Consider the following 24,483-nt stretch of genomic DNA (forward strand, 5'->3'; position numbering starts at 1 on the left):
TTTATGTGAAAGAGAGAGCAAGGAAGCATGAGTGGAGGGAGGGGCAGAGGGATAAGCCGACTCCCCACTGAGCCAGGAGCCTGATGGGACTCCATCCCAGGATCATGGGATCGTGACCTAATCCAAAGGCAGCTGATTAATGGACTGAGGCACCCGGACACCCCACACAGAAATCTGGAATTTAGAATTAAGAGAATGAGTCAATGGGCTCAGAGAGCTGAGTTGAGGATCACAGAGAGGATTTGGGGATGGAGTGTATGATAGAGACCATGAATGAGTTGAAATCATGAGGAGGCTGGTCAAGGGGAGCGGTTCAGACAGAGGCAGAGATACCCAACACAAGAGTAGAGCAAGAGCTTGGAGATGGTTTTATTCTGTTTCTTCATATGGTGTGTGTGTGTGTGTGTGTGTGTGTGTGTGTGTGTTTGTGTGTGTGAACATTTAAGTTCTACATTTACCTTTTTTTTTTTTAAGAGGGAAAGAGGGAAGGAGAAGGGAAGGAGAGAGAGATAGAGAATCTTAATCAGGCTCCATGTCCAGTGCAGGGCTCTCTGTGGGTCTCAATCTCACAACCCTGAGATGGTGACCTGAGTTGAAATTTAGAGTTGGATGCTTAACTGACTGAACCACCCAGGCGCCTCAGTTCTACATTTATTTTTAAATACTATAATAAAGACCTGTGAAGCTGAAATTCTTTGGTTAGTCTAAAATATCTCACTGTTATCATCACTGAGCTTTTACATTCTCTTTACTCTGCCTGAATTTCTTTCCATGACATCCCAACCCTCTCCAATGTCCTTGAGGTCTATATTTAAAAAGTGTCCTTGATTTTCTTCTTCCACCTTCAAGACTGGCTGGGAATCTTCTCTCAATACTCCCATACTATTCTGTCCTTTTCCTATCACAACATGCTATATTGTCTGCTAACTTGCTTGTCTCCCACTAGTAGGCACTAGCCTGTGAGCTTATTGAGGATAAGAATGACTGGTCTAATATTCCTGTCTTAGTGTTTAACACAGTGCATGGCACATAGCATGAGCTCAATATATAGTTCAAAGGTTGGTGAACTCTTTCTCTTAAGACCAGATAGTAAGTATCTCTGGCTTTGTGGACATGCAGTATCTGTTGCATTTACTCAACTCTGCCATTGTAGTGTGAAAGCAGCCACAGATAATATGTAAACATATGGGTTGCATTAAAACTTTATTTACAAAGATGGATGGTGGGCTGGATCTGGTCCATGAGCCACAATTTGCTGACCTCTGCTATAACTGATGAAGAAATGAATGAATAAAAATGAATGAGTGGGGTTATATTTAACCTCATTTGCCAGAACAGAAGTATTGTTTATCATAAAGAAGTCTATTTTAAAACCTGGATTCTATTTCTTTCATATTACTTAACAGTCTTTTATCTTCTCTGGCCTCCAATAGCCTTATCTTTAAATAGTAATTTATATAATACCTCTTTTGCTTAAAATTTGGAATTGTCAGGTCCTGATGAGTAGGATCTATGCCTTATTTGTCTTTATCCCCAGAGCCTAGCAGAATTCCTACAGGCCTAAAGTATAATAGGTTGACAAGCCACTTGCTGAATGATTGAAAGGTTAGCGTGAAGCAGGTGTTTGGTGAAGCAGTACCTGGGCCAGATAATTGTATAAACTCTTAATACTGGAAAAACTTTAGCCATCAGCTGAATTGCCACTGTATAGAAGTCCTTCTAGGTTTAAGAACATCGGGCATTTTGATTCCAAATGACTGAAGACCCCATGTAAATTGGCTTAAGCTCAAAAGGAAATTTATTGGCACATAGATGTGTCTTATTTCAGGGGTTCAAACTTTGTCAAGGACCTAGGATTCTCTATTTCTCCATTTACCTTCTGCCTGATATGTTCTCTCATCAGGAAGTCTTCACCCATTGGTGACATAATATCTTTGGGTTCAGGCTCATATCCTCACAGTTGAAAAATCTGTGGAAAGTAGGGAGTGTTCCTATCTCTCAAAGTTCCAAGAAAAGTGTCAAGGTTATGTATCCTTGACTTTATTTGGATCAATTGTTCATCCTTGATCCAAACACCATGGCCATGAATGAAATCAATGCTGTCTAAAATGCACTGACTGAGAATGAGGAAGGACTGGCTCTTCAGACAAAACCTCCATATGCAGAGGAAGGTGGTAAGGACGTAAATTACCAAAAACTGCTATGGCCCTCTCTCAAGAATAATATGCTTTAATACAGCAATACAAATTGAACATCCAATATTAGGTTGTTTGTGAATTCCCTAAAGACTGTCCAGGGACCCTTACTTAGGAAGAGAAGATAACCAAGATTGGTCTCAGTCTCTCTTTCTAGTGTGTAACCCCTTCCAGATACTAAATTAACATTTGTATTTCTTAAAATAAAAGAATATGTGTATTAAGAAAATTGTTGTTTTAGAATAACTTTAGGTTTACAGAAAAATGATGAAGATAGAATAGAGAGTTCCCATATACCCTACACCCAGTTTCCCCTATTATTAATATCTTACACTGTGGGAATGGCATATTTGTAATAATTAATAAACCAATATTAACACATTATTATTAACCAAAGTCCAAAATTTCCTTTGTTTTCACCTACTGGCCTTTTCCCCTTCCAGGAGCCTATCTAGGATGCCACATGACATTTGGTTGTCACATCTCCTTAGTTTTCTCTGGGCTGTTCACATTTTTTCAGATTTTCCTTGTTTTATATGAACGCAATGGTTTTCAGAAGTATTTGTCAAATAATTTTGTAGAATGTGCCCCAGTTTGGTTGATGTTAAATGTTTTTTCTCATGATTATACTAGGATTATATTCTTGGGAGGAAGACTTGACCACAAAGGAAAATTGCCATTTACACCACATCTATCAAGGGTGCAAACCATCAACGTGACTTATCTCTGTTGATGCTGACTTTGATCACATGCCTGAGGTAACATTTGCCAGATTTCTTCACTCTAAAGGTAATCTTTGTTCTCACTGTCTCGGCTGGATGTTTAGGAAGAAAGTTACTATGTCTAGCCCACACTTGAGGAGTGGGAGTTATGCTCCACCTTCCCTTTAAGGATGAAGTCTCTACATAAATTATTTGAAATTCTTTTGAATGGAGGATTTGTCTCTTCTCCCTCACTTATTTATTGATTCAATCATTATATCAATATAGACATCTATTTTATACTTTGTGCTATAATCCAGTACTAGTTTATTTTGTTGGTCAGGTTGTTCCAGCTTTGGTCGTTGGAACTCTATCAGTTGTCTCCCGTATTCCACTAACAATTGCACCATTGTGGGTTCTATCTATCATCTATCTATCTATTGATCTATCGATCTATTATCTATCTATCTAACATCTATTTGTTTATTCAGCACTTTCATACTTTCTAGTACAAGATGTTCCAGATTCATTTGTAGTACTAGTCCTCGAATCAGCCATTTCTCCAAAGATCCCTGGTTCCTTCAATTGGAGAGTGGTATTTAGAAACTAATATCTGGGTGTCAGGTGTACTCAATATGTACATTTTTTAAAGTAAAATTATCTTAAAAGGCATAATTAAAAAAATAGTCAGTTCCTTTCCTACTCCTTCCCATAAAATGTAAGTTCTTCTGAGTTGTTTCTTCTGTTTTTGGGTTTTTTTTTCCCCTTCCATATTACAAATAATGTGCTTATACTGGTGGTGTTTGACTGATTACTCTGATCACTATCTATTGACCTCCTCTAAGGGTGACTAGGGTTTGGCTTTCTTGCCCCCCCACTTCCTGCCTCTCTTCCCAATGTATTCATATTATAATTTTGTGTTAAACTAGTAACCAGAGTTTACATTATCATGACCATATAACTGTGTTTCACATTGAGAAAATGTACTATAATTACATATTCTTTCTTGTACAATATTTTATCTTTCCTGATTGTAATAATTGTCTCGCATTTTCCTTTTCTTAATTTTCCAAGTGTTTATCAAAATTCATCTAAAACCATTCGATCCTTTTTTGTCAAAGATCTATTGAATCTGTTTTCAAAATACCTAAATGCATGAGATGATCTACCAGTTACACTTAACACCACCACCACAAACCTTATCTCTCTGCCCTTCTGCTCCAGCCTGGTTTGCTCATTGTGGTAACTAGTCTGCAAAGATGCTTCCCCTTTACTTCCAGCAGACTTCCTGATATTCACACTTTCATATTGTTCCCTCTACTTGAATCTGGGGTGGCCTTATAACTTACTTTTTGACCAACAAAATGCAGTAGAAATGATACTGAATCATGTGTAGGTTTAGGTCACAACCTTTGCAGATTCTTTCTGAGCTTGTTGAAACACTCATTTTTGAGAAAGGCAGACACTATCTAAGAATTTCATTTGCTCTGAGGCTGCCATACTGTAAGGAAGCCCAAGGTGCCTTGAGGAAAGGCCATGTGGAGAGAAAGGGTTGCCTATCCAACTCTTAGGTCTTCTAGTCATCTTATCAATTTGCTATGTGAGGGGAAAAAGTCATCTTGGATGTCATCTTTTTCATTTTTTTTTTTTTTTTTGGATGTCATCTTTTTCATACTAAAGACTTTCCCCACATGTCTCAGATCCTTGGTTGTCTGTTTTTACTTAAAATGACACTAATTAGGAGTGCTGCATACAAGACTGAGCCTCATGCACTGGTGACTTTATTGAAGGGCAGTTGTGTTAATATTATTGGGGAAAACCTAAATATCAGTATCTGTAAATGTTTTATTAGGGCTGCTCAGTTTATCCAGAGAATAAACCCCCCCAGTTCCCTAGGGAGAGGATTCCACAATTCAATGGGTATTCAATGGGAGGCTTTTCCCTGAGTCCCTCATTTTCATTCCTTCCCCATTTTTCTGGCTTCTCTGAGTCCAGAGCCCTATCCAATATTTGTATTTTCACCAATACTTTTACTGTGAGCCATGTTGAATGTCTGAGGCCCATTTGACTGATTACAATCAATTGAGGATTTTTTTTTTTTTTAATCTAGAGCATTTGTGCATCCTTAAATTCCTTCTCTGGGGCTGGGTGAGATCTGATGGCCACTGGTGTGGGCGGTCCCATGGCTGTGTTACCCTAAGGATCACAGGTCAAAGGAGGGTGCAGTGGTTAGGGACATGGGCTTTGGGATCGGGGAGACTTGGGTTTGAGCCTTGTTTTCACACCTTCTTAGCTGTCAGTGTCATTTATGTAGCTCCCTTAAGCCTCAGTTTCCTCATGTGTTAAATGAGAAAAAATATATCTATTTCTTTGGATTGTGAGAATTAAATAATACATCTGTATCATGTAGCAGAGTGCCTGGTATATAACTAAGGATTCAATAACCAATGATGATTACCTAAATCTAATTAATTAATTAAATTTAAAGTAGGCTGTAGGCCCAGCATGAGGCTTGAACTCACAACCTTGAGATCAAGAACTGAGTTGAGATCAAGAGTTGGTCGCCTAACCAACTGAGTATCCCAGGTGCCCCTAAGTCTATTTTAGAAAACACAACTGATTGATTTGGTTCCTTCTATAACTGGTTCTGTGGTTCTTGTATAGAACATTGAATCTATAGAGTCAAACCATGTAATCTGGTTTGTGAATTATCTTTTATCAAGTGGCTTCACTTAAAAAGCAGTAGAATTGGGTCTAGACCTTGGGTTTCTTTATTATCTGAGCCCATCCGGTAATGGCCAAAGTATGCTTCTTCTATTGAATTCTTCTTTCCTTGTCTAGTAAACTCTAATCACCATTATGTGATGGTTGATTGCAGCCCTGCTTTTCTTTTTTTGTTATTGGGGTAAAGGAATCAAAGATCGGAGTGATGGAGAAACAGGTGAATCAGGCAAAGGGAGCAGAGGCAAATTCTAGGCTAACTTTCCTTTGGCCCCTAAGAGGAGTCCATTTGTAAACAGCTGTCAGTGAGGAGAGTTCATGGCATTTTATTCTGAGCTGCACAGTAACCAGGAGGACTGTAGCTTGAGCACAGCTCCCACATGCACATACACATCAGCACATGCATTGATGCTAACACACAGGTAGGAAATACCTCGATACACATGGACAAAGGAATACCCATGCAACTTCACTATCTGTGCACACATTTGGCATACACTAGTGGCCGAGAGAAAAGTGCTCAGCACATTTTATCATACATCCCAGATTGAGGGAAGCCATTCAGGAGGGGGGAAAGGGAAGATTATGAAGCAGAAAGAGAAATGAAACTAAAAGGTCCTGCCCTGTCAGCATTCACTGGAGTATAAGAAATGGGCTTTGGACAGACAGACAGACTCCTGGGGCCTGCCAACCATCAAAATGTCCAAAGGGCCTCTTATTCTCTGGCTGCTGATTGAGCTTGGGCGGCTTTCTCTGAGTAAGTGTTCTGAATCCTCCTTCCATGCAAGAGTCGCTGGATAGCTTGGCATCCTGTGTTGGATTCTCATGGCTGATCAGGCCTCCATGGAGCAGAAGCCTGCTTCATTCCTCTTTCCCTCCAGGCTTCCTTCTTTGAGGGTCTCTCCCCTTTCTTGTTACACAGGATTTTTATCCTGCAACTGGTTTTGGAGTTTTAGGGTGGGATAATTTGTGTTCATATCAGAAAGGACCCTTTAAGAAGAAACACAAAATAAAGGGTCAGATGAGATGGGAAAAAGAAATTTCTTCTGCAGGTATTATTAGCACAGTTGGAGTCTGGGGAATTTGTCCTACAAGAGCTCTTATTATAATTCTTACCTTTCCTCTTGATTTTTAGGAGTTATAGTTTGCTTTTTGTTTGTTTTATTTTGCTGAGGATGAGGCTTCAAGGTGAGGTTTCTTTTCTGTGCATTGTTTCCAGGTCTTGGATGCGGCAGACGTATACACTCAGTTTGGGCCAGCTTAGACTTCTGCATCCTGGCAGCATTGGGCAAAATGCTCTGCACTGAGCTGCCCTTGTGTCTTGGTCACCAACCATTAACATTGGGAACCTTTCGAAAATTGCTGACTCTTCTATGTATGAAATGAGGGGTTTTGGTAAGACCAATTTGAACAATACGTGATTCTGGAACTAGGCAGTATCCAATGTCCCTAGCACTTTTTAAAGTTCATAGTTATTTGCACTGATCTTTCAAATATGCTGCATGAGAGAACACCCCCGTTCCAAGGAAAACAAATGTATAATCTCTACCCTTTGAACCTTTGTCATGCTGTTTTTTGTCTGACTTTCTTTCCTCTGAAACTACGGCATTCTCAGGTCTCCACCCAAGTGAGGCTTTTCTTGAGCACCCAGAGCTTCTGGAGGGGTTTAGGTGTTTCTGCTCTGAGTTCTTATCTCCCATGGAGTCATTCATTAGAAAATTTATCACCCTGAGGTAACTGATCATTTAATTGCCTGGCTCAGTGGGTACTCTGTAGGAGTTCACCGAAAAAAGGCAATCCCTGTCACTTTATCAGTGTCCTCACTCGTCTTAATTTGACAATTAATTATCTTGTCCTGAGTAAGTTGAGGTGTGGCGGTTTCATCATTTTGAAGGTTGCTGGAGTCTAGATCCACATTTCTTGCTACTGGCTGGACGCTGATTGTGTGAGCTTCTCTAACCTTACATGTAGGAAGCTGTATCTGGAGAATGGTCGGTTGCTTGTTTTTCATTTGTGCCTTTTCCAAAATGACTAATTAAGAAGAGAGTGACTGCTCAGAATCACAAAGAATCAGTCAGGGCTGGAGATGCTCTTGAAAGATGCAGAATGAGGGGCAGCCTGGGTGTCTCACTAGGTTGTGTCTGCCTTCGGCTCAGGTCATGATCCCAGAGTCATGGGATCTAGCCTCTTGTCAGGAGGATCCTACTTGTCTCTTTCCCTCTGCCCCTCCTCCCCCTGCCTCTGTTGCACTCTCTTGCTCTTTCAAATAAATAATAAATAAAATCCTAAAAAAAAAAAAAGAAAAAAGAAAAAGATGTGGAATGAAACCCTTTATTCTCTAAATGGTGAAGCTGAAACCCAAGTTGGTAAAGGACCTTTTCTGAGGTCACCAGCTGAAGAAGGAAACAAACTGGCAGGGAAGCTTCATTGCACCTACCATTTCTGAAGAGGGGAATTGATTTGATGCCAATGATTCCTCTACTCCAACATGCTTTTATCATGGCAAAGAACAGGTTCCCATCCTATTTATAAATTCTGAAATATTTGGTTACTTCTACCAATACTTTATTACTTTCATGTGTCATTTGATACTTCATGGCATGTGAAACGCTGAACTATTTCTGAAGCAAGTATTATATATCCCCTTTGTCTTTTGATGATAATGAGGTCAGGATTGTTGTGGATTTCCTCCAAGAATACAAAAGCAGTAACTGGCAGAATGAGGTTTACAATATAAGCCTAATGAGTGCTTTTCTGCCACACCAAATTACCTGCTTCCTTTTTTTAATATTAATTTTTAATCAGATCGGTGATAAAGAAACACTCTTGGTGAAAAAATAGTAGCCATTATAAAGCTAAAATCTCTTTGACTACCACTTCCAGCCCCAGTTCCTTTTCTCTGATCACAGAGGTGACTGGTACACTGAGTTAGGTGTATCTCACCAGACATTTTTCTATGCATTTACCTTCATTCATCTGTGCCCACCAAAAAAAAAAAAAAAAGCAAATTGTCTTATTTATGTTAACAGATGCTTTTATATTTTATGCATTGTTATGAATTTGTCCTTTTCATATGTTAATAAGGAGTTTTTTTGTCAACTGATATAGATCTCTCTACTTTTACTAACCTTGGAATGGTTACAGGGAATGAATGATTCATTCACAATTCCTTGGAATGCATATGCCATAGTTTTGCCATTCCCCATGCACGCATTGTTCATTTCACTCATATATACATGAAAGCTGCAGCAAACATTTGCAAATAGGTTTCTTTGCAAATGTGTGTTTTTCTAGTGTATATAACAAAACATAAAATTGCTAAGGCTTAGCTAGGATATATGCATGTTTGGTATTAATGGAAACTGCCAGATTGCCCCATAGTGTGGCTCTGTCAATGAACTTTCCATTTTATTCCAGTATACTCCAGTAGTCTAAATCATGTCCTAGGTCCCTGTCTGGCCAACCTTAATATCAATGACATTCTAAATTATTGCCAGTTTCACAGGTGAAATTTACTGGCCGCTCACATTTCCTCATCTGTGCCTGTTTCGTCTGCTGTATCTGGTCTTTTCTTACTGAGTAATACGAGGCCTCCTTCCATACTATGATACTAGCAAAATAAACTGTCAAATTTCCCGCTGAAATAATTCCTGCACATATTTGTTATTAATTTTCCAAATATAAGAGTCAGCTCACATTGTAGGAGTTACTAGTTTTAGGAGCATATGTTCTGTGTTGTTAATATAGGTGAAAGTGATGACAATGAATTTCTTATTTATTTATTTTTCCTGGTTTTGTGGTGGGCCGAAGGGACTTCCAGAGCATGTACAATCATTGAAACATTTCTACTAGGATGAAATGAAGAAACTGTGATTTCAGGGAAGGCTCTAGGCCGGTCTCAATTTGGTGACTCTTAAAGTTTGTGCTCACCTTCTTCTAGAGAGGGTTATGTGGGCATTCCTGACACTTGAGTCAGAGAGGAACCTGATAATGCTGGCCTTGTCTTATACTTAGCCGTATAGGTCCACAAAGTTAGTGAATGGAGAGGAGAAAACACTGGAGAAAACAATAAGCAGGATATATAGACCCCTGCAGGTGCAGGATGAAGTCCTGATGATCTGGAGCTTCAGCCTGTCTTCAAGAGCAGTTTTTTGGGGGTGAGGGTGTTAGAATAATCGCTGATGCTCTCTTAAACTACTTGATATTTGGGCTGGATATTTGCAGCAGTGAAAATATTTAATAGATTCTCAGAGATGGAAGTAATCTTAGAAGAGCTTGTCTCTTGGTCCTCAAACAGTGGTTGAGTAGCAAGTGACATCAGAATGACTTGGAGAGGGGCACCTGGGTGGCTCAGTGGGTTAAAGCCTCTGCCTTTGGCTCAGTTCATGATCCCAGGGTCCTGGGATTGAGCCCTGCATCGGGCTCTTTGCTCAGCAGAGAGCCTGCTTCCTTCTCTCTCTCTTTGCCTGTCTCTCCACCAACTGTGATCTCTGTCAAATAAATAAATAAAATAAAAAAAAAATAAAAAAAAAAAAGAATGACTTGGAGAATTTGGTTAGGTATATTTCCATGGCCTCGGAGGTTCTGATTCAGGGTTGGACAATGAAATTTGCATTTTTAACAAGCTCCCCAGGTCATGCTGATGAGCAGCCAAAGCTGGCAAAGATGACTACTTCATCTTAGAAATAGTGATGCCTTTCTTCTTACACAGCTCATCTGCTAAGACTAACCTTCCAGCATTCCTGTACGTCACAGCTGCCATTATATCTAATTTCTGTGGTCCTTTCCAGTTCTAACATTAAAAATGTTTTCAAACTCCACCTAACTTCATATTCTCTAACAACAAATAAATGGTCCAGAGCAATTAATTTCTGTATCCAGTACTGAAAGAAGAGAAGGAAAATAAAATGTAGTTCAAAAGCCTATGTTACTGCCATGGTCTTCTCTGGGTTGGAGGGTGGAGCGAATCCCATTTGAGGCATTTGGGACTGTAGTACATGCTCACTGCTTATTGAGATACAGTGGGGAGAGTGTTGGTTTTGGATCTGCTCATATGAGTTAGTGGGATTGGATTAAAATGATGGCCTTTTCATGGGACAATTTTTTTGTTTATGGAATGGTACTCAAGATCATTTTTTTGTTTGTTTATTAATGGTATTTTTATTTATTTTATTTACTTTTTAAAAATATTTTATTTATTTATTTGACAGAGAGAGAGAGGCAGAGGGAGAGGGAGAAGCAGGTTCCCCGCTGAGCAGAGAGCCTGATGTGGGCTGGGATCGTGACCTAACCAAAAGCAGATGCTTAACCAACTGAGCCACCCAGGTGCCCCAAGATCAGCCAAAACGTCTTGTTGTGGAGACAAGTCTGGATACTCACATGGGTCAACTGTCTCCAGTGAGGGTACAAAAGGGTGTGGAGTTAGGGACTCAGCAGCAGCTAAGGACATGTTGGAATTTAGGCTAAAACGTATACACTACAACTCTTTTCATCATCTTGGAAGCAGCTATCTACACAAACGCCATGTAGAATATTTGAGAGATTTTAGAACCACACAGCCTATTTTTCTCATCTTTCCTCACAGGTTCAGCTGCAGAAGAGACTGTGAGAGCGTATTTGGGTCAGACGGTGACTTTGCCCTGTATATACTCATCCTGGTCTCACAAAAGGAACAGCATGTGCTGGGGCAAGGGCGAGTGTCCCAATTCCAAATGCACTAATGAGCTTCTCCACACCGATGGGAAGAGGGTGCTGTCCAGGAAGTCACCAAAATATGAACTTCTGGGCATTATCTGGAGAGGCGATGTCTCCTTGACCATCTTCAACACCAATGAAGATGACAGCAGTGTGTACTGCTGCCGCATAGAGGTCCCTGGCTGGTTCAATGACGTGAAGAAGAACATTCGCCTGCAGTTGATGAAAGGTACGTGCACCAAGGGGCTTGTATCTGCAGAAGGAGATGCCAACAGTGGATGAGGAATGGATTCAGTGGGTGCTGTTGGGCAGGCTGCAGGTGCTTAAGCACGAGTGGGCAGATGAAATCTAAGATGTGTCTCTACGGCTAGAGGAGCCACAGTAGGGAGCAAATGGCCATGGGGGCCAGGAAGACCTTAGAAATGAGTGAGTGGAGGGTACATGGAGAAGATTACCAGTGAATTTCAGAATCAGTGTGCAGAGGGCATCTGCTTCTTACCTAGGAGATTGTCCCTTTGCAGAAATTTGTGTGCAGTATTTTCAGATCTCCCCATTTTTTTTTGTGTATGGCATTGATTTTTGCATGTTGCCTAAATTAATTAAACTAATTAATTAATTAATTAAACTAATTAATTAAACTAATTAATTAAATAAATTAAATTAATTAAACTAATTAAGAAAAGAACTACCATGTAAACTAAATAAAATGTGTCCATGGGTCAGCTTCAGCCCATCAGCCAATACTTTGTGACTCCCAGCAGAGGGGAAAGGGCATGAGATTTGGAGACCATCATAACAGTTTTCAGGTGGCCTTTCCTTCTTCTTCTTCTTCTTCTTCTTCTTATGATTATTATTATTAGTTGCTTTTGAAGAAACTGGAATATGGTGGAACTCTTAAAGATTTGAGGTTCATGGAAAGCAGCCTAAGGTTGAATTATACTAACAGTAATCAGCTTTCCTGCTTGTTTGGAATGGAGCCTTTCAGAGTAAGCTCTTTGTTCAACCTGCATCAAAGATGGAAGATTCTTGTGCTCTGTTCCTAATTAGGTAGGCATCTTGGGAGGCAGGGTCCTATGCTTATAGCCAGACACTTAACAGGATATTCAGGGGACTTCAATGCACTCTAGAATTTGAGAACAACTTATATGGATGCTTCTCCTTAGAGAACATTCATGCACATTAGTATATTTTTCTCTGAAAGTGACTTTGTGATAAAGAAGGTATTTTTTCTGATTTATTGAAGTTAAATGATACTAATACAAGCATTCTCTTTTCAAGCCTGGTATATAACCAGCTATTATTTTATAAAATACTTGTTGAACTCAATATCCATGGGTCATTTCTAAGCTCACTGGAATCTGTTAGAGTTAATTGAAACTTGTCATATTTAAGAGAGGATAGCACATATAGGATAATTGTGGCTGATGAGCCCAAATTCAAATATCAGGGGTCAGTGGTGTTGGCATAAGTTTACCTGTAATATCTGAAAAAGACTATATTCTCAACCCATGTTGCATATTTTGGGCTCACTTTTTTTTAGAGTTTAATTTTATCTTATATGGAAAGATCACCTAAGATGAGTTCTACTCAGCAAATCTTCAAGTGTATAACATATTGTTGTTAATTACAGGTACTATTTTGTACAGCACAACTCTAGAGCTTCTTCATCTTATTTGACTGAAATTTTATGTTTGGTTTCACTTTTTTTTTTTAAAGAATTTATTTATTTATTTGACAGACAGAGATCACAGGTAGGCAGAGAGGCAGGCAGAGAGGGAGGAGGAAGTGGGCTCCCTGGTGAGCAGAGAGCCCGAAGCGGGGCTCGATCCCAGGACCCTGAGATCATGACCTGAGCTGAAGGCAGAGGCTTTAACCCACTGAGCCACCCAGGCGCTCCTGTTTGGGCTCACTTTTGATGCAATTGTTCGTTTGCTCACTGTTGCAATGTTTTTGGAACCCCTACTATGTGCCCAACACTGGGGTAGGTATAAGATTTGTGGCAGAGAACAAAGTAAATACCAGATTTCCCTTCATGGAGCTTGCAGTCAAGTGGGAGAAGAAGGTGTTAAACCATAATCGTCAGATAAAATGTTCAGTTAGGAATGCAGTAAATGCTGTGAAGGCAAAGTATGGCAGTGCAAAAGCAAGGAACCTAATCACAATGGCAGAATATAGGTGACCTCCTTGCAACAGTGTCCTTTTAGCTGCTACAAAAGGGTTCAGTAGGAGTTAGCCTAATAAAGTGAGAGGCTAGGGAGCAACAGGTACAAAATCCCTCCAAGGTGAGGTCACTGTTCAGAGAGAAGAAGAAAGGTCAGTGGGCTGGGGAAGAGCAAGAAGAGTAGAGTGGAGACATGAGATTGCAAAGAAAGAGCAGGATCAGGTGGAGTTTTGTGCGTTAAGTTTGGGGACTGGGTCCTTTATCTCAGGGGCATGGAGGACCCAGTAAAAAGTTGCAAACAGGGGACTGACATAATTATTCGTCATTTAAAAAGATTATTTTAACCAATCTGTGAAGAGCAGATTGGAAAGGCCAAGAGTAGAGGTAAGAAACCCAACTTTCATGGGCAGTGCAGTGGTTCAGCTCAGGAGACCGGGTAAGGGCAGCAGAAAGGGCTTTCCTCCTCCCCTGTCTCTGATTGGTACCAGATGTATCTTCTACTGGTTACAGCCCCAGCAACCAGGCGCTCCACAACACGTCTCCCAACCACCACCACTGCTCTGACAACAACCACAGCTGTGCTTCCAGCAACAGCTATGATTACACCTGAGCTCACAACCAGAACACCACTTCAGACAAGAACCACCGCTGCCCTCACAACAGTGGCAACAACATGCCCTCCAGCCACCTCAACAGTTCTTTCTGAAGCCACCACAGTGCTTCCAACCACTGAGCTTTCCACGGAGGGGCCCATCCTCACTGCAGGTACGTGGTACATTTGGCCATTCTTTCCCTTCTGCTGGTCACATGTCCCTTGGACCCTTGAAACAGGGTTCTTTTTACTGATGGGGCAGTCCAGAGACTTGCTCTTGGATGTGTGTGTGTGTGTGCATGCGTGGGTGCGCGCGCGATGGTTTGCTAGGTGTGTCATAAAGAATGCTGCACACTGGGAGACTTAAGCAACAGAAATTTATTTTCTCACAGTCTGGATGCTAGAAGTCTGAGATAAAGGTCTCAGTAGGATTGATTTCTTCTGGGGTCTCTTTCCTTGGCTTAAAATGGTCACCTTCTCCCTGTGTTTTCACATGGTCTTCTCTCTGTGAGTGTGTGGCCTAAAGTTATCTTCTTCTAAGGACACCACTCATATCGAATTAGGGCCTTTCCATATAACCTCATTGTACCTTAGTTACCTCTTTCTTCAAATATGGCCACATTCTCAGGTTTTGGGGGGTTAGGATTTCAACATATGAATTTTGGGGAATATAATTCAGCTTATAGCAGTGTGTGTGTGTACGTGTGTTCGTGTGTGTGGGTGTCAGCGAGGATGTGGTTTCACTACCTGTTCCTTTTCTTTGTTTTATGGTTTCCTTTTTTCACCCTATTCCCCCCCCCCTTTTTTTGAAAGTCAGTTTTATTGTTGTTGGTTTTTTTTTTTGGTTCTCCAGTTGACCTTCTGGGAATCTCAGAGATATTTACTGAAGAACCAGGAAATGTCACCCAGGGTCAGAATCTGGTTTCAGTTTGCCAGGGGCTAAGTCTCTGCCTGGGCAGTAGAGACTGAGGAAAGGTCTCCAGATGCCTTAAAATACCCTTGATGATGAACAAGTTCTATGCTTATTTATTTATTTATTTATTTATTTGACAGAGAAAGATACAGTGAGAGAGAGAACACAAGCAGGGGGAGTGGGAGAGGGAGAAATAGGCTTCCCGTTGATTAGGGAGCCCGATGTGGGGCTCGATCCCAGGAGCCCGGGATCATAACCGGAGCTGAAGGCAGAATGTTAACAATTGAGCCACCCAGGTGCCCCATCTTCCCTTATTTATTTTTCTTCCTTTTTTCTTCCCTCCCTCCCTTCTGTTCTGTTCCTTCCCCCCCCTTCCTCCCCCCAATCCTTTTTGATCCTGTGTCTTGGACCCTCATTGAGTTACTAGCTCCATTACTTACAGGGCTTATCAAAAGTCCCACCATGTTTCAACCTCTGATTCCGATGTAAGAATATTAGAAAACCATTAAGAGATAGTGTGAAGGCTTTCTTAGGTGTCCCAACTGACTTAGTAAGGCCTAAATAGTTTATATAGCTTGACAACATTGAATTTACTAATCCTTGTATATTCTGAGTAGTCATCTAAAATCCATGAACCATAAGCCAGTCAATTTTTGTATGTATTTTTTATTCTTTTGGCCTTTAAAATAATCACCTTAAAATATAATATATATATGTATATACACATATATTATATATAACATATAATATGTGTGTGTGTGTGTGTGTGTGTGTGTGTGTGTGTGTATATATTTGTAGTTTTCTCCCCTTGATCCTAAAAATTACTTGGAATCCTTGAAGAAAACCTGAAATACATAAGAAAGCAGAAAAGACAACTATAAAAATAGGCCCGAATCCCAGCACTGGGCAAAACACTTATTTTTTGCTCCCTTTTATTGAAATTTTTTTCTCTTCCAGAGTCAGAAACTTTCTTTCTCTCCAGAGACCCTGAAAGAAGCACTGAGGTGACTTCTGGAAGCACTGCCTTGCTGACATCCAAAGGTACGTGGACAATTTCTTTTCTTTTCCACATTTCTTACACTGAGGAGAGTAAAGTATTATTGAATCAGATGATTAGAGATGACTTTTGGGTCCTGTGTGCCATGAACCCCACCTAGGACAAACTGGACAATATTTGTGGTTCATTCACTCTTGTGGCTTTGAGAGACAGGGGGCTAGGGAGAGAGAGAGAAAGAGAGGGAGAGAGATTGGGACTGACCTTGATTTGTTTGAGCAATTCTTCATGGTAGCACTCTCTGGAATGTTTGCCTTTCCGGTCTAGGCGAGGGAGTGCTTAACTCTCTCATTCTAATTCCAAGCACAACGATCTCTGTAGGTCCCTTTGAGGGATATCCTCACTTGTCTCACTGGCTTTCTGTAATAGAGGGAGAATTCTTTCATCCATGTGACCTTCCATCCATCCCTCAAGCCTTCTTTAGGTATTTACTAGGGTCCAAGGGCAGAGACTACCCTAAAGATAAGGCATGATTCACATCCATGGGGCTGCCAGAGAGAACTGCCCAGCCTTGGCTCCCTCTTCTACTCATTTTTGCCAGGGGTCTCTGGCCTCGGTTTCTTCCCAGGTGAGTTGGAGAGCTGTATAACTTCATGCATACAATGGCCATGACTGCATGCCTCAAGTTGGAGATATTACTTATGGGGTTTTATTCAAGTAGAAGAAAGCAGCCATGTATGGAGTGTTAAAAAAAAAATCAATCAATTCTTACATTAGTAGAGTATAGGGAGGTAGTTTCTTCTCTGTTGTGTGACTCTGGGAATGTTATTTTGTCTCTCTGGGCCTTGGCTTCCACATTGGTAAAATGGGACTAATAACAACACCCATCCTTGTCTCTTTCTGAGGATTTCTGAGAGGATGCATGGAGATCACTTAGAACACTGTCTGACATGAACTACATGCTCAGTAAACATTGGCTTTCTTTTATTTTTTATGACAGAAGTTAGTTTAGGGGACAGTGAGGCACCAAAAATAAAAAATAGAGAGGTATTTACTAAGTTTGTTTTCTCTTTTCCTTTTTTTTTTTTTCCTTCAGAGTCTGAATCCTGGTTTCTCCAGTCAACATCCCAGGCCTCCATGTGGGAAATGAGTGACCCAGTGACTTTTCTTCAGACAGGAGGTAAGGGGCTGTGCTCCTGCGTGGTTTTGTCTTTGGCCGTGGGAACAATCGGATCTGTCATCTGCCTGCTTTTCTTGGGATTCAGCTCTTTTGGTTCCACTGTGGTCACATCCTCTGTCTTCCCACAAGCTAGGATGAAAGTGAAATGTGCTAACATTTCCTGAGCTAGCTTCTTCCCTCCTCTGCCTCATTTCTGAAACTGCTTTGTTGGGATTCTCCTTCTTCCTTAGCTGCTTCTGTCTTGAAGGTAGAAGTGTGAGAAAAATCACTCATTCATTAAAAAAAAATATTAGTAATTTACGGTAGATTGCCCAAATACTGCACTAATGTATTTTTGTTAGGGAGACATAAAAAGAGGAGAAAACAATTCTCTTTGACTCCCTGTCTTGAATCCCAGCCTTTCCTCTGAGATAATCATTGCTATTAGTTGAAAATGAGCATTCTTGGGGCACCTGGGTGGCTCAGTGGGTTAGGCCTCTGCCTTCGGCTCAGGTCATGGTCCCAGGGTCCTGGGATCAAGCCCCACATCGGCCTCTCTGCTCAGCGGGAAGCCTGCTTCCTCCTCTCTTTCTCTCTGCCTGCCTCTCCAACTACTTGAGATCTCTGTCTGTCAAATAAATAAAATTTAAAAAAATTAAAAAAAAAGAAAATGAGCATTCTTCAGATCTTTTTCTATTTGTTTATGTGTGTGTATAGATATAGAAAAAATTCAGCTTTGTTTTGTGTGGATTTTTAAAAAAATTCTGTCCTAGTGTATGCAGCCTTCCGCATTTTGTTTTATTCATTTGATGTTATATATTGGACCACTTTCTTCTCCAGTCCATGTAGATTTGCTTCACTGTGTTAAATTTCTGTATGGTATTTTATACTATGGACACTTATAGTATCATTGCCCACTAAGGGACATTGAGATCGTTCAAATAGCTCATTACCATAAGTAGTTTGCAGGGGTCATCCTTGTATGTGAGAGTTGCCTCAAGTGTCTATGCCGGTGTTTCTCTCACTAGGGGGGTGACCAGAGGGAGAAATGCTAGGCTGAAAGAAATGTCCACTTTTAAATTCAATAGCCATTGCAAAATTGTCTTCCGGAAAGGGCTTGCCAATTTATTTTCCCATCCAGAGAGTGTCTGTCCTCCTACATCCTTCCTACCCTTGATATGACCATTTATTTAATTTTTTTTAATCTCCCAAAGAAAAAACGTCATCTTATGCTTTTGCTGTTCTGATTCACAAAGAGTTTGAGCATCTTTCTATATGTTTACTAGCCAGAAAATGATAGTTCTTTAGCTCTGTGAAGGAGGCAATGGGACATCACTTGCAAAGGTTCAGAAAACGCAATTGGAGGGGACAGACAAGAGTGAGTGGGGGGGGGATACGTTTTGAAAGAAGACTATAAATCGAGATGAAATGCAATGCTGATCTCATGTTGAAAAGCTCTGGCATGTGCTACCTTGTCCAGCGGCAAGACAGAAAATCTGGACTAGTTGTGAAATGAAGGGAAGCTAGATGCCTAAGTTCCAAACCTTCTTTGTCCATGGCATGGGGTAAAGGCGGGGGGACTATTTTCTGGCAGAAGGGAAGGTAGCAACTAGAAAAATCATGGAGGGTAGGCAAGGACTTTTCAAAATGTTATCATTCATTCCATTTAAACTCAGACTATCTTACACTGAATTGCAAGGGAACAAGGGGTCATCTTGATGTTTTACCCTCTTCTGTATTATCCCTGGTAATTTCATTTCTCTCTTCCTTGCTAAATCCTGGAGGAGAGAGAACACTCGCCTACACTGCTGAAGAGGAGCTTGTTCTAAGAAGGTCTATCTCTGTGTTACCTTTAGTTGTTATGGAAGAAACCAGGATTTATTGAACACGTTTTACGTGGTGGTGTGGAGCCAAACTCTTCTCATGGGTCGCTTCATTCAATTCCTTTTTAGCTGATGTTCATATCCCTATTTTGTGCAACTTTCCCAAGCCACACTACTCTCAGGTGCAGATGCAGGAAGTCTAGCTCTGAGTTCTTGCATATGCATACAAACACACACACACACATACATACACACACACATACATACATATACATATATATATATACATACATTTATTTATTTATCTTTGCCTCCCCTTCCATTTTGAAATAAAAAGTTATGCTCATTTCCTTTACCGTCCTCTCTTCCTATCAATTTTTGTCATGAAAACTTTGTCATCATCATTGCACATCCCACCTGCTGAGGACTCAATGATGTATCAGGCACTGTAGGTAGGGTGTTTTGTGTGCATTTTCTGATTTAAATCTCACAGTGACCTTCTGATCGGGTACAGAAAATATCCCCCTTTTCCAGACAAAGAAATGGAGGGTCAGAGACATTATTAGAGAAGCTGCCATCCATCCACCGAAGTCTCTGTTTTAACACGGTACGGGTTAAGCGCATTACTTCAGCTGACTTTTCACAGGTCATCCTAGGAGATGGGTACAATTGTCCCTCCGTTTCAGAGCCCATGATGGCTATTCACTTAAAATGACAGCCTCAGTGTAACCTGTGTCTGTTCAACTGTGATGCCACTCTGACACCATGCTGAGCGGCTTCCCTCTCCACCACGCCCCACCCAGTACCCTCCGCTGGAGCCACTTACAGAATAATTCAGAATGAATCCTACTTCTTCATCCCCATGAAAATGGTTTCAACTCATTTCGGGGCCCACATGTTTCTGTGGGTTTTTTCCCTTGGTTAAATATCCCTGCCCGCTCCCCCCATTTCTTCATGTAATTTTGGATGGCAAGCCTTCCATAAATGCAGGCTGGCTTAAATCCTTCAAGAAGATCTGGTCAAAATTATTATTCCCTAAAATTAGCATTACCCAGAGTGACAATTCTTCATCCTCACTCCATGGCTCCCTAGAATGGAATTCAGAGATGTGGAGTGACTTGCCCATGATCACACAGCTGGGAGAGGGAGAGCTGGGACTCACACCTAGACCTCAGAGATTTTAAACTATGTCCATGGGCTCCTGGGTGGAGCGTCTATGGATGGGATAGAGGGTATGAACCCCGTGAAATTATATATATCATTCTGTGTGTATATGTGCACACACATTGTTTTTCAGAGAGAAAAGTCTAGGGCATTTCTTGAGATTCTCCAGGAATGCTGCAAAGCTCCAGATGGTTTGGAACCATAATTCAAACACAAACAGCAACAATAAAAACACTCATAGGTGTCTCCCCTCAGCTCAAGAGAGTCTGTTCGAGGAATATAAGCTCTGACCCCTCCAGGTGCTTAGGAACTCAGATCATTCTGTCCAGCCTGTGGGTTAATTTCATTGCTTTCTTGGCAGCAGGAATGTGTGAAATGGTCCCAGATTGTTCCATTAGATCTAGTCTCTAACTGGGGAGGGACCCTGAAGCTGTCATCACTTAGCCTGGGATCAAGTCTTCTGTTGATTATGCCTCTGGTACTTCTACTGCCTCAGTAACATCTCTGATCCTTTCTTCCTAGTCTTTCCCCCTCACTGTCTCCCAGGTAGCATTGAGTGGGAACTGAGAGCTCACCACATGGTCTCAAGTCTCAGGCTTCTATCTCAGCTCTGCCATTTTGTGTGTGTATGGAGGTGCTGTTTGGGGGTTTTGGTTTGTTTTGGTTTGTTTTTCCAAAACCTCAGGTGAATTACTTGTTCTATCCTTTCCTAAATCTCAGTTTCCTCAAAATGTATAATGAAGATAATAGGAATGCTTAGTTCACATGAATGTTCAGTGAAGAAATGCACGAGACAGACTAGTGGCTAGTAAATGACAGTCGTCCTGCCAGACACCTATTTGCTCTTTTCTTTCCACCTCTTTTGCTTTTCCTACTCTCACACCTTCCTCTGTAGGCCACTCCAACAGGTGACAAGAGGTCGCTGCCACCAGCTCCCAGCTGGCTTGCTGTTCCTTATAAGTACACAGACACTTTTTGGTTTAAGGGTTTTTTTTTTTTTTTTTAACTGCTAACCATACCAGGGAAATAGCCAATGAGTGACAAAATTACAAACTTGGGGAAGTTAGAAAAGCTTTTAGAATATCAAGTAGTCATTCTCTACTCACCGATGGAGGAAATCTGAGATTCTGAAAGTTCTTCACTGAGTCCCTTCACCTGGGCCCTCAGATTTCCCAATTATTGGTTTCATCCCTGCTTCTGGACACTCTTCATCTTCTGCCCCTTGACTTTTGTCCCTCTCATATTGCTCAGGATAGGGAGACTCCACTCTATAATGTAGGCTTGGAAACCGAGTCGTGCTGGAAAAAGAGCTGTAGTTGAGTGTGTCATGGAAGAGCTTCCAGATTCACGTTATACCTTTTATAAGACAACTCCAGGGATGTATCCCCCATTTCAGCGCCCCCTCCACTTCTACGGCATTTGCTGCAGACATCATCGGAAGAGGCCTTACCCAGGCTGGCAAATCCTCGCGTCCACTCTAAGGCTGCCTAGAAATGATGCTCAGAGATGTGGAATGACCTGCCCAAGATCACATGGTTAGACAGGGGAAGAGCTGAGACTCACACCCAGGTTTCAAGGGTTTTAAACTTGTGTTCATGAACTCCTGGGGAGGGGTGTTTTCTATGGAAAACCAGAAAACTGAGAAGATGGGAAACTAAAACCTAGAAAAGGCTTGTGAGTTGAGAGGCTTTGCAGTGACTTGGGAAGAGAGATGAGACCAGCGGCCAGTTCTCCTGATTCCATGTATAGTTGGCCTTTGTTCGAGGACTAGCAGCCACTGTCTCTCAATGGAGCTTCCCCAAGGGGAGATTTCATTTTTGCTCCTAAAGTATTAGGATTCACTTTTTCTCAGCCCCTAGATGGAGCATTATACTCATCACCAGCATGAAGTCAAAGCTGCAGAAACGTTTCAAATGTAAGGCACCTATATATGCATGAGGACTTTGCTATCAATCCAATAAAATTAGAAAATAAAAGAACATGCTTTTTTTAAAAAAGAATTTATTTATTTACTTGACAGAGAAAGAGACAGAGAAGTAGGGGATGCAAGAAGGAGGAGAAGGGAGAAGGAGTGGGAGAGGGAGAAGTAGGCTTCCCACTGAGCAAGGAGCCTGATGTGGGGCTTGATCCCAGGACTCTAGGATCATGATCTGAGCTGAAGGCAGACGCTTAACAACTGAGCCACCCAGGCACCCTATGAACATGCTTTGATAAATAATATTTTCCCTCTCTTAAGAGTTTTATAGTGTTTTTTGTTTTGCTTTTTGTTGTTGTTGTTGTTGTTGTTGTTTTATTTTGGTCCCAGGGTAGGATGGTGAGAGAATGGGGAGGCAATGCTTTTAGAAAGATCTGTTCTATTCCCGTACCTTTCCATTTTACAAAGTCATCCCAAGCTTCACGCTCCAGGGCAAACTGACCTTTCCATGGAGTCAAAGGGTTCTCAGAGGACAAAGTGGTTGGATGTGAGATTTTCTGTCTTTATCTTGGCATTTGGTTTGGATACATGGAAACAGGTAACATGATTTTTGGTAAAAGCCTTTCAAATCTGTCATTAATTAAACATGGCTGACTGAGCGGCCTCTCTATACATGGCACAGCAATAAAAGAGTTGTGACATCTGCTCCACAGGGGTCAAACTTTAGTGGGAGGGACAGGCTGTGCATAGCAAACAATCACCCAGTGGGTTTTGTTTGGGGATAGAAGTATGGAAAGTTTTCCTCCTTGGATGAGAACATTTCTTTGTGCAGGGAAGGGTGAACAGGCAGGTAGGATAGCATGAGCAAAGAGATGGGGACTTGTTAAGAGCAGGAAATCTTTGGAGATTGTCTAATAGTCTAGTTTAATCTAGTGGAGACAGGAAGCAAGGTATGGTCTAGGTTCTTAAAGGACTTGATTGATAGGCTGAAGAATTTAGATTTTTATTCCAGGATGATAAGGAACAATTCATGTTTTCTGGGTAGGGAATGACATTTCTAATTCTGTTTTAGGCGGCATTGCTCTGGTTAGAGTGTGGAAGGTATATGAGCGAGAGCAAGCCTGGGGGTGGAGAGACTACCCAGGAGGCTCCTGCAATAATTCAGGCCAGGGATTCTGGCTAGACTAGAATGATGGCAGCAGTAGCTATGAAAGGCGACAGAGTCAGAGTCACTCCAGAGTTGAGATCGAGAGGTTTTGGTAACCGAAATAAGAATGAAGGATGATGGATTCTCTGTACTCGGGAGATTAGATCGATGTGACAGGTTAACTAGTAAGGAACCCCAGGAGAAAGAGTGAAATCTGTTTGGGAGAGCTGGAGTTCAAAGAGTCCCTTGGAAATGTGGGGCTGGGCTGACTTAAAGATGGGGTGGGGATGGGGGTCTTTGATGATTGGCACTTACCTCTGATCAAATAATAATTCCTGGGGCACCTGGGTGGCTCAGTGGGTTAAGCCTCTGCCTTCAGCTCAGGTCATGATCTCAGGGTCCTGGGATCGAGCCCCGCGTGGGACTCTCTGCTCAGCGGGGAGCCTGCTTCCTCCTCTCTCTCTGCCTGCCTGTGATCTGTCAAATAAATAAATTAAAAAAAAAATCTAAAAAAAAATAATAATTCCTGTGATTCACATAATTGCTGAACAGGAACTTGCTACTTAAGCAATGCTTTTATACATATTATCTCATAAGGGACAGTTCAGGGCTGTAGGTATAATTTGGGGAAACACTGATAGTAAATGATACTTACTGAATGCTTATTATATACCAAGCCTGGGTACATTGTCTTATCGTGAAGCATTGTCTGGATCTGTGAGAAAAATTCTATTATTATGTCCATTATAAAGGAAAGTGACTCAAGTCTGGAGATGTTAAGAAATTTGCCAGGGGAAGCTCGGGTGGCTCAGTCAGTCAAGTGTCCGACTCTTGATTTCCTCTCAGGTCCTGAACTCAGGGTCCTAGAATCAAGCCCTGGTCAGGCTCCACGCTCACTCATTGGGGAGTCTGGTTCTCTCCCTCTCCCTCTACCCCTCTTCTAACCCCCCAAATAAATAAAATAAGCTTTAAAAAATTTTTTCCAGAGTTTGAGCCTGGGTCTCTTGGCTCTTGAAACTGAGCTCTTAAACACTTTATTATATTGTCTCGTTAGCACAGGGATAACTGCAGCTCCTGCGGAATCACCTAAAGATACTGTGTGAGATGAAGAGGGAAATGAAGAGGCAGAAGCTCATAAAATAACAACCACACTGGGAGAGGAGGCAGGGAGGGAGACAGCAAAAGTAGGAAGGGATCCAGGAGAGCAGGAGTGCGGAGAGGGCTGGGCTGACACGGGTAAAGGAGGGAGTAGTCGAATGTTAGGAAATTCAGAATGCCTGTCAAACAGGATGAGCACTTAGGTG

At 41.4% G+C, this 24,483-nt stretch overlaps 1 protein-coding gene across 5 annotated transcripts in view; it reads left to right on the forward strand.

The window, feature by feature from the left end:
* The first annotated feature begins 6,293 nt into the window (after positions 1 to 6,293).
* The window catches only part of TIMD4 (T cell immunoglobulin and mucin domain containing 4), a 33,151-nt gene continuing 14,961 nt past the window's right edge, over positions 6,294 to 24,483 (forward strand). For 3 of the 5 annotated variants that reach the window (XM_045998656.1, XM_045998658.1, XM_045998659.1), the window contains exons 1-5: positions 6,294 to 6,374; positions 11,202 to 11,540; positions 13,983 to 14,237; positions 15,935 to 16,018; positions 17,068 to 17,151. In XM_045998656.1, the coding sequence (XP_045854612.1) occupies positions 6,317 to 6,374; positions 11,202 to 11,540; positions 13,983 to 14,237; positions 15,935 to 16,018; positions 17,068 to 17,151 (820 nt within the window). In that variant the 5' untranslated portion in view covers positions 6,294 to 6,316. The remainder of the gene's footprint in view (positions 6,375 to 11,201; positions 11,541 to 13,982; positions 14,238 to 15,934; positions 16,019 to 17,067; positions 17,152 to 24,483) is intronic. The other 2 variants (XM_045998657.1, XM_045998660.1) reach the window with 1 other exon arrangement.

This window comes from Meles meles, chromosome 3 (assembly GCF_922984935.1).
Source record: "Meles meles chromosome 3, mMelMel3.1 paternal haplotype, whole genome shotgun sequence".
NCBI classification, from domain to species: Eukaryota; Metazoa; Chordata; class Mammalia; order Carnivora; family Mustelidae; genus Meles; species Meles meles.